This window comes from Platichthys flesus, chromosome 17 (assembly GCF_949316205.1).
Source record: "Platichthys flesus chromosome 17, fPlaFle2.1, whole genome shotgun sequence".
Lineage (NCBI taxonomy): Eukaryota > Metazoa > Chordata > Actinopteri > Pleuronectiformes > Pleuronectidae > Platichthys > Platichthys flesus.
Genome location: NC_084961.1, coordinates 13,692,253 through 13,706,495, shown reverse-complemented (window position 1 = coordinate 13,706,495; position 14,243 = coordinate 13,692,253). Strand labels below are relative to the sequence as shown.

General features: G+C 46.5%; 1 protein-coding gene across 1 annotated transcript in view; it reads left to right on the top strand.

The window, feature by feature from the left end:
* Positions 1–4,581: 4,581 nt before the first annotated feature.
* Positions 4,582–14,243, top strand: part of csmd2 (CUB and Sushi multiple domains 2) — a 238,824-nt gene continuing 229,162 nt past the window's right edge. Inside the window, exon 1 of the mRNA XM_062410449.1 lies at positions 4,582–4,919. Coding sequence (XP_062266433.1) covers positions 4,739–4,919 — 181 coding nt within the window. The 5' untranslated portion in view covers positions 4,582–4,738. The remainder of the gene's footprint in view (positions 4,920–14,243) is intronic.

Sequence of the window (14,243 nt, the reverse complement as noted above, 5' to 3'; positions counted from 1 at the left end):
GGAGGAGAGGATCCGGGCTGTGCCCATTTCACATGTGCACCGTCTTGTCTGGGCCGTGTCACGTCAAGTGGGATGCAGAGGGCGACCTTAATCGAAATGTGCTCCCCTTCCGCTGCATTGGTATTTGCAGGAGTAGTCACTCACTTCAGGGGTTCAGCAAAGTGCTATTGAATCAACAGGACTTTGTTATCGGAGGGTGAATTGTGTCATATCAGCACTGACTGCAAAGCGCTGGGGGGAGCACCAGCAGTATGTATCACATATGCACATGCATGAGCAGAGCCGAGCAGCTTTGAGAGACTGTCATGCACCCGACTGAAGCAGAAAAAGGATTTCAAACGGTAATATATACAGATAGAGGGAGTGTTAGAGCGCTGGAGCAAAGGTATCGGTCAGGTTAGCTTTTTTTATTTGTACCCGTAGGTAGATTTGTTTAGCAGCAATAAAAAGAGAAGGCATGCATCCAAAACAGTACAACATGCTCCACACCAAAAATTAACACTGTGCACTTGAGTTGTTGACTTAATTCAGATCTGTGTCCACTGCTCTGTTATGCAGCCGCAACCGGTATATGGAAGGCTCACCGTGTACCTCTCTTCAACACTCATGCCGAGTCACAGTGTTTTAGCACCTACACAGAGCCATGCAAGGTTGGCATGTGTGCGTTAGTGTCTGGGATTGTGATTGGGCCAGGGCAAAACACGACTTCAGATCAGGAAGTGGGTGTAAAGCTAAGGAAAGGAAATGGAAGTGGCAAAGCTGGGTTCTTTGTGGCAGAAACAGAAGAGCTTCATTAAATGAGTTGTAAAAAAAAAAAAAAGGTTGAGGGGAAAAATGTAAAACTTTGTGAGCTGGACTCAGACAAGTTCTAAGAGGCAGCGTTTCATCCTGGGAAAGGTTCTGCTGCCGCTCGCCTGCCTTTAATTACTAATGTGTGTAATACATTTTGTACAGTTACATTTGCATGAGCTTCTGTGTATGTGGCACCAGAGACTATTCAGTCAGACATAGGAGAAGCATGTGAAGAGCAAAGCTGGACAGAGTCACATGGCTGATTTATACCCTTTAGCAAGCAGCTGGTTGGTAGGAGAGTTGTGTTGTGTACCTCCTGTTCAGATGGAGGAGGCCTCATGGGGCAAATTGTCCATCCTCCTCTGATGGGGAGCATCTGATGCTGAGGGATCTGTTGGGTAGATGGGAGAAGGGAAGTCGTCCAGCGGGTCAGAAGATTCCCCCTGCTTTGGAGCTGCTACTCTTGACCGAGTGGAAGTGGGGTTGTCACAAAGTTGTAATTGAACGACCCTTAATTCTCCTTACACACGTTTCCCCTGAAATAACAGCAAAAATAAAAGTTATCCACCAAAGTCATTGTGCTCTCCAAGTTCATTTTCCTCTCTGCCTCTCCCTCATTTAGTTTCATCTCTGCTTCCATCACGGGCCTCAGTATCCCCGCAGCCTCTGCAACTTGGGGATTTCTCAGGCCCGAGAGATAGGAACAGGGAAGGGGGGGGGGGTGCTCTGTGTGGTAGAGACAGGCATCAGGGGGTGTGGCTTGTCCAAGCACAAGCAGCAGACAATCACACAAACATCTCAATCACAACACGGTTCACTTCCTTACACTATTGTTTATTCAAGCATGTCAATAAAAAACATCTAATTTGTTGGCCACCTTCACTAAACTTTGGTGTGGACCTAGATATTCTTTTTTAACATTTCAACATAAATGCCAAATTCGAGAGAGAGACTTAACACTGAGCTTAACATTTTGTGAAAAAAGGATGAACCACTTGGTCCATGGCTCGCCGCGCTGTACGTGTGGGGCAGCACCCACTTCAAACCATGACTTATTAATGAGGCTATTCTTCAGTAGCCAGTCTGTTGACCGTCGAACCGTGATGCGGAACACGCCGTCCGGTGAGGCCCGGGACGCTTATAATAACGGAGATGTCACCGAAGCTCCTGGTGGCAGCCGAGCAGATGGTGCACATTAACATTAGTGGGTCAATGACTGCACAGCAGCTCACCTGATCCACACTGCGATGATGGTATCCAGGTTAGAAACAGGCCTAACTACTCAAACATCCTCTCCCCAATTCACCCATTGATCCACAATACAATTACACTCCAGGGCTGCTTGTGTAGACAATAAAGGATGACCCCCCATCCCATAGACTGCTAACCAGTTAAAGTAAATACCCATTAGTCAATATAGATTAGTTATCTTATAGTCCCCATTGTAATTACAGACATTATGGATAATTAGAAAGAGAGGAAGCTTTATTAATGGGTTGCCGTAACCTTTAACTGCCTGTCTAAACCAAACACACAAGTATAAACACAACCCAACAAGAACTTCCCCAAACCTGGCAACCCAGCACTTTTTCTTAAGAATAGTTCATAACTGACCTTTAAAATAATGTATAGTATAGTTAATAATACATTAACCTTATCAATGTTCATTGATAATAATTAAACAATAAGGAATCCATCATTTTTGACATGCAATATCAATTGACTGACCCTCATTAAACCATCCACAATTAGGATTGCAGAGAACACAATGAAAACAGAGGAGAATTTAACATCATAAACATCATGACATTAACTTCTTTAATTACATTTACTAAGTAGGCTACACTTGACTAGTAGGGGAAGATGAGAGGATTATACTGAGAAGGAAATGATTTGATGAATAAAGACCGAATGAACCTGCAAAGGACCAATGTAAAAAGTATCAATACAAGAATCAGGACAAGGTGATTAATATGGCTCTCCATTAAGATGCACTACAGCCTTTGTGTTTCACTGTGTATAATGGGGCTGACCAGATGTCTGTGTGCCTGACTCTGTCTCACCGGTGACTTGGTGTGCCCTCCGGTGGTGTAGGGTCTTTAATCCACGTTGTCCTCGGTGGTCTCTGACCTGTGCCCCGCTCGCTCTGCTCCGGATGGGTAGACGTGATCACACACATGTCGTGCAAAGCGTGCGGATGGATCAGTACTGGAGTTGTTTTCTTGAGATTGACTTGGGGTAACACAGATTTCCTCATTTTTTCCTCTGTGATGTCCTTACATAAAGTCAGTCGTTGTGCTGCGTGCATTTGTTTTTTTTAACCCCACTACTCTTAAATAAAACAGTATCCGTGATCCTGACGTTTAAAATCCAGAATGCTAAGTCAGCTGGTCAGAGGTCATGATCTCTACGGTGATTCCTGCTGTTATGTTTACATATTTGAATGCACAGTGAATTAATGAATGTTGCTAATAAAGGTCTGATCATACTGCATGGAGACATGATGGACTGTTGCCTACATGCACATAAATCAGAATAATAGGTCATACTATTAGATTTTCCTCTAGTTCACCATATGAGTTCATAGAAAAGCTGATTGTATAACCTGAAAACATGCAGCATCCGGTATTGTCCCTGAACAAATGAAGGGGCGCCGCTCTATAGTTTCATGTAATGTTCCATGGAAGACTGTTTATGCTCTCCATCTTCCTTCATGTAGGGGTCAGGGAGCGGCTCGCATTTCATTATCCCGACCGTTTCCACGCACGGCGCATTGCCTAAAACTAATTATACCGGTCATATGCAGAAGTGGAAATGACATTCAGATTTACTGGGGAGGGGTTCCAGCCTGTTAGGCATCAATTTCACGTGTAGTGAACAGGAAGTGGACGTCTGCGTTAAAGTGCCGGGCAGCCCCGTGATTGGTCCAAATCGACAAAGAAATGGTTGAATCAAATTAAAGCCCATCTCACTGATTATTATTATTAGAATTTTCTGTTGATTTAATAGAGAAATGACAGTTTATATAACTTGATGGGTCAGTTATTGACCCGCTAACTCACACACTGGTTATCTTGATCACTTGAGAGTGGTGTAAGTTTGATATTTAGGACTTTATAAAATGTGGGCATGATGTGACTGGAGAGAGAGAGGGAGCGGGAGGGAGGGATAGAGTGAGTGGGTGAGAGAGGGAGGGAGAGAGAGCGCGAGCGAGCGAGAGAGGGAGCGGGGCTGCAGTCTGAATCTTGGCGTCGCGCAGACCCGAGACGACGCGGTGGCGAGGCGCTGCGAAAACGGGAATACACGCAGTAGCGCATCGTTCCCTCCGCAAAACAACACCACTGACCGCGCTCCCAGCGTCGGTGGAGAACTTCTGAGGCGATTTTTTAAAATCTCGGATCCAGATAAACCTTCCCCCGCCGCCCCTGTGCGTCTCCTTCATTCCGCCTTTCGTTCCGACGAACCTCCGGTCGTGGATTATCGGCACCCCAGATGCTGCTGTTACTAAGTGGAGATACATTAAGGAGAAGGACATAGAAGCCGTGGGATAAAACGCAAGGAGGGATCTCCTAGTTGCTCTCTGGTTCTGTCAGTTGCCTATGTGGAGCGGACGAGGGATTTTCGTGATTTCGTCCTCTCCTCTTCTTTTACGCATGTGAGGTAGCTCAGTGACCACTTGAATCGCGTCTCCCCCCTTTCGGTCTCCCTCCCTCCTTTCTCCCCTTCCTCTCCTTTAGGTGTGACATCTATCTTCTTCAGACAGAGACTCTGAACCCCTCGGTCCCCGCATGACATGGTTCGGTCCAGCTGCGAGATCCGAGCCTCCTCCATGCATTGGGATTTTTCTCAGCGCCGACACCGAGTGATTCTCCCCTTTCTGACCATCTGAGAAAAACCCACCGTGCGCCCCCCGCCACACCAGAGAGGAGAATCTAAAGATCCTGCCATGACCGCCGCTGCAAATCGGGATGGAGGAGCACCGGGACTTGCGAGGAGGAGAGCGGAATGCGCATGCAGGACCGGGGATGGAATACGGATTTTTTCTCTGATGAAGGCGGGAGTGCAGGCGCACCGCTGGAGCCGGCTGCTGTTCTTGTACATGGGGCTACTGGCCGCCTCGGCGAAGGGTAAGTCCCCGCGACTGTGCCGCTTGAGGAGATGCAAAAATGCAGCAGGTTTACCCCCACGCTCCTGCGCCCACCCTCCCCGATCCCTGACTGAATGCAAATCAGCATCAGCAACACACAACCGAACGCACACACACACGTCCATCCTATACAGGCGCATTGTGGTTCACCCTCTCCTCGATGTCCCAGCGCCCAAAGTTATTAATAAAGAAAGAGGTGGTTTATTTTGGCGACTGAGCTTCTGTCTAAACATGCTCGACTCAGCTCGTGCGTGTTATAACAGGACCGTGCGTCAAAGGCGGCTGTGTGGAGCCGAGCCGGGCTAAACCGAGCCGTTGTGAATGTGTGAACGTTGCCTCCGAAACGCAGGGGGCTTCTCAGGTGAGAGGAGGCGACGTTATGCAGCGAAGCAGCAGCGTGTCCTGCTGTGCGTGTGTGTGTGAGAGAGAGAATAAATATGCCTTCTGAGTTTCCCTATTAAATAAGACACTCCTTCAGATTCTCCACTTTCCCTAAACCCCTTGGAATTAGAGTCGTGTGTGTGTGTTTGTCCCCCTCTTTTTCTCAGTGTGTATATGTGTGTGTGGGCCACTTGAGCCTGCGTGTGTGTGTGTTGTGAGTGTGTGTGTGTGAGAGGCCTAATTAACTGACTCTTGGCTTTCTGTCCTTGATTAATTTCAAATGGAAATCTCAGGCAGCGTTCAACAGATTTTATGGGAATGTACTTGTAATCCTGGCGTGTTACTCAAAGATCACTCCAAGTTACTGATCCAGGATTTGAATCCTTGTTTGGTTTTGTTTTCTTTGTCTTTAAAACCAAAATTTCACCACTCGTGTGTGTGTGTGTCGTGATTTAGAGCCCTGGGCTTTTTTTAGAGGGGAAGCGCCGCAATGGTTTTTGTCATCCTGAGCAGGTCCTTTGGCACCGAGAGCCAACCGTTCTATCACTGTCTTGGCTCCACACCCGCGGAATGGGAACTATTTTTAGCAAAAGCCAAGAATACTGCCACGGCCACAGTGTGGATTTGACAGCGAGGCATTGCTCCGCGCTCGCCCACTCGCATATTTTTGGTTTGGAGAACGCAGAGTCAAACAGTGAGCGAGCAAGCGAGTGAGTGAGTGGGGGGGGAAAGCCACGTTTTATTTTTTTGTATCAGCATCACCAAAGCACAGTGGGCCGTATCATGATCTCACCGCTTGCTGCGTGTGCGTGGATTCAAGCCGGTGCGTTACTCTTCACCACAAAACGACAGCCTCTCGTGTCTCCCACGGCGCAACACCCACTCTGCCCCCCCCCCCCCCCCCCGCCGCTGATCAAACTTGCGTCGTCAACCACCCACACGGTTTTGGGGTGAGATGTGGGTTTATCACACACTCAGCTCTGTCCACATGAAACCAGCACTTCTCTCTTGACTTTCACTCTCGCGGAGTAAATCCCACTACGGCTGTGGCCGTGGGAGGCTGCCTGCTCTATTTGCGCTTTATTGGAGCCTTTTTTTAAATATTAAGTTTTATCGCTGCGCACTCTCCTGCCGGCTGAGCCTAATTCTGGAGGCGACTCTAACTTATTGCGCATATCTACTGAGAGCAATGGCCGGCCTGACTCTCTTATAGTATCAGCGTTTACTTTAAACGGTCCCAGTAAATATCTTGAGTGTGTCACACGCCGTGGCGCTGAGGTGGTCCGGCGCGTCCCTCGCTGCCGCTGCCACCAGCAGTTGCCCCATCCTCCCATTGAGCGGCACCAGAGCCTCACACTATGCTGAGAGGCGGAGCGGGGTAGGAAAGGGGGAGACCGTGGGGTTTCGTGGCGTTCCTCCGCTTCCACGCTCCGAAGCGAGGCCGGACAGTTGACTGGCCAGCTCGGGCTGATACATGTTGCGCTGTTGCCTGAAACGAAGCGTTTCCCTTTTTGCAGGCTGTGTTTGGTACGCGTCAAATGAGGCCCGTGCGCCTTTTTTTTTATTAATATATTATACCGTCGTCATTTGTCAACCAGCCTCACTTTAAACGATTCTTTAGACTCCCCCGTAACCTTATTATAGTTCCCAAGGGCCGCGCAGACAATGATAGAGATGTGTGAGAGGCTTGTAAGAGAGAGATCTGAGGCGAGCAGTTCGCCGTCTCCATGGGATCAAACCCAGCTGTCCCAGAGGAGTCGTCGCTCATAAGCGTTAATCAACCTCTATTCTATTAAACGCACAGAGTAGATCGTGCAAAGGCCCGGGTATGGGAAAGGTGGGGATGGAGAGGTCGTCTTCTCCTTACCCACATGGGGATGCCACGTCTTTCATCCGTGCGCGTTTCGGCTCGACTGCATTAGATCATTCGTCAGCGGCGCATGAGACAGTCGCTCAGCGTGTCCGTTTAAAGGCATCACGCTTCGTGCATGGTCCTCTCCCCTCAGCCACGCTCTCCTTTATATAAAGGCACCGTGTTGTGCTCATGATGAAACTTGCAGAAATGTTTTGAGGACTGGAGGGCTCGATGCCGCTTTCCTTTTTATCTCTCTCTCTCTTTTTTTATACTTCATGACATGTACTTGTGTTCCTGCAGTCGTGAGGCTTCTGAAGGAAGAGATCGAAAGAGTGTGTGTGTGTGTGTGTGTGTGTGTGTGTGTGTGTGTGTGTGCAAGGCGTCTGTGTTTTTCTAGTCAATGACGCAGCGAGAAATACGTCAGCAAATCAGTTTTGGGAGTTTGATAACACAAATAAAAAACAGTTGTGACCACTGTAAAATGAATGATCTCGTGTCCTCGTGTGAGAAACTGACCGTAGCAACACTGTGCGACGGCACCTTCAGCAACCTGGACAGCGACAGGCGCTGCTGCGTTTGCCAATGTTCAGCACCACGGACAGCTCCCGCAGCCAACAGCCTCAGTAACAGCTGCTCATCGGTGGAGAGCTCGATGGCCTCATTTAAACCTTCAATTACTCACAGACTTCAGATCCTTTTATCAAACATTTTAGAGTAAAAATTGAAAAAAGAGGCAGTTAAAAAGCAGCAAAATTGTTGCTTTTCATTTTTCACTTTCCATTGTCTCGTCTCTGAAAAACACAAGACGTCAGAAGGTGTCTACTGGCTCTTGAGGCAAGCAGCTCTAACAGACTGTTATAGTAATATAACGTCTTTTGAGTTCAGTTGTTTATCGTCTCAGGCGGAGGAATTTTACTTGCAGTGAGGTGCAGCAGACAAACAAATACTGCATACTAGAATACAAATACAGATATGATCTTAATATGTCTCCTGTACCACACTCACCAAAGTGCAACCTGACTTCACCACAGTCTTGGTCAGATCTTGCAAAGGGTAGAACTGATGCATACAAAATATCATGTTTAGGTTTATTAAATGGAGACCACATGTTTTTCAAATTCTATTAACAAACTGCCTTAAATACCTGGCCTGAAAGAAGAGTTTCAAACTCAGTGCAGGGAACGACCTTACCTTACTGTTGCTGAAAGCTCAACATCATGTGGGCCACCTAAGGCAATGATACAGCACCTCTAGCTTTCTTTGGCCTAGGCGAAATGGATGTGGCCCACTTGTACAGTAACTGTCGCCCAAATACCCCAAAACAAATGTGGGCCTTTTTTGGCAAGCTTGCCAGATCTGGCCAACAGGAGCGGGCTGCCCCAGTGCCATTATTCCACATGATATGTGGGCCGGCTGACACAGCGGCAGTGTCGGCCAAATCGGGGCTAAAACAAGTTGGCTTTGTGGATGTGGAATGCCCACAACCTCATCAGCCACCTTCCCAATGTGCCTCAGCTGATTTACGTCCTTATTATTTACATTTGTCAGACGGATCTTCACCCTACGATCCAGGAAGATCCTAAACTCCTCCGCAAATCACCACATCTGTACTAGATCCCTAACCACGATGTGTGGTAGCTAAACTGGAGTTAGCGCTGTGGTCCTCTGAACACAGCTGCTCACATGTCTTATGACACCCTAGTATAACCAAACCGTCACACAAATCAGTCCATATGTCCCAAGTGCCTCATTTGTGTTTTGATTCGGTCTCAAATTGTGCCTTACTGTCTTTTTTTACCTTCACCTCTCCCGCTCCCACCTGCCTGATACTCTCAATCTCAAATTCTCAACTACCTGCACGCTCCATTTCTTCCTGTGTCCCATCTGCTCTCTATATTCACCGCTGAGCAATAAAGGAGGGAACGGGGAACTAAGAATCAGATGACATTATGTATTTGCTCAAAACTGAGGAATGCGCTAGATTCGGGGTCGGCGTGAATCGCCCCAGATGCTGCTTTTGCCTAACTGCACAGAGCAGAGGGCGCCGTGGGGAGTGAGCGGTGGTCAAGATGAAGATGGATATAGAGAGGAACAGGGAGGAAGAACACAGTGGAGCAGCAGGGAAGGAACTGACTGGGAGAGGTAATAAGAGGCAGAGGAGGAAGACGACTGTTGAGGCAGAGCGGTGATAAGCTCACACCAGCTGGGAGATAATCGGGGCCCTGTGTTTCTGTGCCTTTTGAGTGCCGGGCGAGTTTCCTCTCTTTAGTAAGTGACCTATTTGAAGCTCATTTTCTTATCAGACATCAGGCAGACTCCTATTTCCACATCTAACAGCATGTAAGTGAGCTCGTGGGCACATGTATGGGTGTGTTCGGATGAGTCTGTGAGTTGCCATCCCCATTCACTCCAGGCTGATTAGACTAAAGTGTTGACAAGCAGGTCATTAGCTACCTCAAAAGGGGCAAACTGAGAGATGGTGTGTGTGTGTGTCTTTCTGTGTCTGTGTGTCTGTGTGTGTGCGTGCATGCCAGAATGTACGCTGCTTTCAGATGACACGACCGCTTCATCCTCGTCAGCTCCCCATGTTTCCCCTCCTACCTGCTGATGCGTCATGCTCCTCTTCTCTCTGTCTTCCCCTCGTACCTTCTCCTCTTCTCCTCCCTCCCTCCCTCCCTCCATCCCACCACCACCACCTCCTCCTCCATCCTCCTCTCTGAAGATTCACACTGTCATCTGTCTCCAGATGGCCAGAGCTCTGTCACTGTGCTTCGTCACACTGATCACAGCCACACCGCTGACACACACACACAAATTCACATACGCACATGCTCATAACACAAACTGAATCATTAGACCTTGTGAACTTAGCTGGATGCCTGTGTGCAGAATTTCTTGATTAAAGAGGCACGCAGTGAGATGATGAGGAACATCCAATTCTTTTTCCATAAAGTGCGATTTGCTGTTTCTTCTAGTAAACACACAAACACTCTCTCTCCAGCAGCATCACTGTGCTTTGTTTTGAAACCTTTGATGTCCTTCCCTCTTTAACTTATTGGGTAACATTGCATCATTTTTCAATGTGTAGGAGGGGGGGGGGGTATGAATGATGTCCATTGTTCTCTGCTCCAGGTTTAAAGTTGACACATGCATGAAGCAGACCACAGACTGGTGATAAGAAGGTGAGATCGCTTTGTGGTTTTGAAGTCGCAGTGGACTTTTTCTGTTTTACCAAGGTTTCCTCTCGGCCTTGAAAAGTTTTTGATTCAATAACCTGAAATCTAGGCCTAAAAACATCTGAAACATGTTAAAGTATTACTTACATACATTTAGGTCTTAATTATGTTCCATTAACACTTCATCTATCAACCTTTATTACAGTATCTTCAATTCTGGATTCTAGGTATTCCTCTATGTCTGTGGTACTTGACACAGGTCATAAAGTTCATTCCTTATAGTCTTAAAATGTCTTCGAATTTAAACTTTCCTTAAACATAGTTGCGAAAGACTCTCCCTGGCCCACGGAGACCACCTCCTGGATTGCATAGACTGTGAAGCCTGATCTTGAACAGTTTTCTGTGATTGGCTTCCCCAGGTCATCAAGCCCTTACGGCTTCTGCCCAGCAACAGACCTGAGAAAGTCTTAATGTCCCTTGCTATGTGTACCGTTAGCTCTTCAGTTAAGTTGAAGTGCAACAGACGTCCTGTCACTTGCTGGCGCCATTACCTATTGGAAGAACAGTTCATCACTGAGGCAAGTTAAATCCTTGGATAGGTTGGAGTTTTGTTTTCACGTAATGGAAGCATTTGTCAGCCGCGTTGGAAGGAGCCTTGGGAACAGGAGAGCCTAGTCGCACTGCTGTGACACAATGGGCCTTCAAATGCAGCCTCAGAGGGATGCAGCCTTTGAAATGAGACAGAGCTATAACCAAGCACCGTCAGTGCCTTCACACAAGTGTTTGTAAGTCTAATATTTCTGCAGTGTACCCTGCACATTCAAAGGTGTTTCTGTGTGTGATGAGTTGGGAGCGAGAATGCATTGGACTTAACAACGGCATTACATTTAGATGGTATTACCGTTATAGAAAACAGGATTGCTTTCATTACATAGGAGGCGTACACATCCAAACCGAGGCATTTATATATCCAAGGACTAAAGTCAGCAGCTCAAATCGAACACAAGCAGCGCAACACCTTGTCTGAAAACAAATGAGAAATACTCTTGTTTCCTTCAAATATGACTCCCAGCGTGTCCCTGGGCTCGGCATCAGATTAATAAATGTATATTTTGGCTGGTCTGCGTATACAGGGACTATAAATCTAGCCCCGTTGCTCTGTTCTGGCAGCGCTGGTGCTTCACATTCAAAACACGCTCCTCCGAGTCGTTCTGTTTAACAGCAGCTATCTGCTATTAGCCTTTCCAGCTCCTTTAAAGACACTGGATGGAAGGTTATAGCAAAGTGCCTTCTCAGGGTCCGCGATTCTTCAGGCAAACGTGATTTTATATCTTAATATCTTATTTCCATGGACCAGGATGCTGTACTGGTCAGCTCTTAGATGTGCACGTCCTGTAACTGCTGTTAGGCCAGACATGTCAGGAAAGGAACACACTTGCTTTGTCAATCTTCCCTGGATAACCCAATGTCACGATAAATAATACCACCAAAAAATCCAGAGCTTACATCCCCCCCCGAGCCAGGGTATGAGAGCAAAGACTCGATCTTGAATCAGATTCTCCTCTTTGTTATCAGACATGGGAATTTGCTCTGGTTACTGTAAATCCCCGGGACCTGAGAGACGGATGTAGATGCCCCATCCGTCTTGTATAGACACAACGCTCAGGCAGGGGATTCTGCCGCTTCCTGATTTACACTGTTCTTATCGGATATCAGTGATCCCAGAGATGGAAGATTACATCCTGGGCAAGAGGTATCTTGTCTCCACCTTTTTCCTGAACCACGTCCCTCTCTATTCAACGTATAGGTAATCTGTCAGTGGTCCATCTCTGGGAAAGAGGTAGAGTCATCATGTAGGGGTGGATCGAGGGGGGAGGGGGAGAGCCTTCTATTTCTATACTTGTCAGGTCCACTTTTAGTTTCTATTCTGGCTCATTTGTAAATTTCAGTTTATTACGATCAACATGGTGTGACACTGCTTTGTTGTAGACACTGCTAAGAGAGGTTGATCTAATCACCAGATGTGTGTTGGCTCAAGTTACGTGTGTTGCTGCCACGGAGAATATCAATTCCTAATAAGCGCAAGTGAGCGGAAAGCATCTGACGTCATTACTGCTGAAATGGACCGGACCCAGTATCTGTCGGAGGAGAGAGAGAGATAAAGGGGCTCATGTAAAATGATGTTTAATTTACAAATGCTTGATAATCTCAAAACATCCTGGTTTTAACATCTTTCTTGAGATATTAAATCACAACCTGGCAAGTCTGAATGCACCCAGATGTTTCCTGAGATCCAATCGATCAGATACATGACGAGGTGATCTGGGACGCATTCAGCCATTTTTCTTTTTGGTTTACTTCAATGAACATTACTAATGTAAGATTGTCAAATCCAAGGCGACTGGCCAGTGTGGAAATTCAATGTCATAAAAACATGATGTGAAGCAGTGGTTATTATTGTTATTTAAAATAAATGACCATGTCCTGAGAGTGATGCATGTAGCCCATTAATTTGAAATGTGGTCTTCAGTTGACACTGAGTGTTCCTGGGGGAGCAGTTAGGTTCTGAGTTGAAAGGTCAAAGTGTGTCTACAGTTAGTTGGAATGAGGCTGATTGATCGTCCGATACAACGATCCTGCTGGGATGATCACGACCTGACCCCTGGATCAGTGCTCCCTCTCGGGTTAAATACACACTGCTGATAGAGGATCAGATGTCCATGAACACACACACACACACAAACACACACACACACACACACACACTGATCAGTATGTTGAGGGGTCTTACTTTAATAAAGTCCGCTTATTCAAATTCTCCAGATTCCCTCATATTGTCTTAATCTGTATTGCCTGTAACAGTGTTAATGGATGTGACTTCTTCTGAGAAGTTTTGAGTTTTTTTTTATTTAAATTATGCTAATTGTTGGGATTATTTCTATGTTGAGCTGTCCATCATGTTTAAAGTGCCCGTTCATCATGGGTCGATGAATTATTCAATTCCCGGCCTCGGCTTGCAGATTACCAGTTTCCTAACAGTGCTGTAGTTATCAGACTGCCTGTAAGGTCCCGCCCCCACTGATTGCAAAGCATTGTTTGTCTGTTAATACAATTTTTGTTGATATTGAACTTGTCATATGCAAAAATTGCAGCAAATTAAACATTCCAAAAAATACAAAAAAGTGTGAAAATGACTAGATGAACCGTTCTCAACATGTTCGTGCCACATGCAGGCCGACGGACAGATTTGGATTAGTAGGTAAAATGAATGCTTGAGTCCAGAGAGTGTATTTTTAAGTGCAAATGCAAGACAAGACCTAAAAAAGCAATGGCTCTCCAGCATAGGCTGAGTCAAAGGTACCTCGGAGAGCCGGGCTGTCAGATGTGAAGGGAATGAAAATGAGGTGATAATTGACTTCCGCTATGTCGCACATTAGCGTCAAACATAACTATGCTTTTTTTTCTGTAAGTAGCAGGGTGACAGGATGAGGAAATGTGTGTGTGTGTGTGTGTGTGTGTGTGTGTGTGTGTGTGTGTGTGTGTGTGTGTGTGTGTGTGTGTGTGTGTGTGTGTGTGTGTGTAGTGCACGGCCGTGTGGGGGTTGTGTGCATGCGTGAGATTAAGTGTTAAGGCAGACTCGAGCAATAATAAGTAATTGAGGTTAGCGATTAATCTTCATGAGTTCTCCTGTATGCCCGTTGTCATGGGAACAACATTCAAACTTATTTGACGAGATCAGTGACTGAGACTCTTTGATCTGCACTTATCTCCTCCTCCTCGCGTTCACTTAAAGAAACCTCGTCCTTTCCTCATCAATACAAATGTGCACACCCACGCATAAACATAAAAAATACACACGCACACACAAACACGCACACACACATTTCTTCAG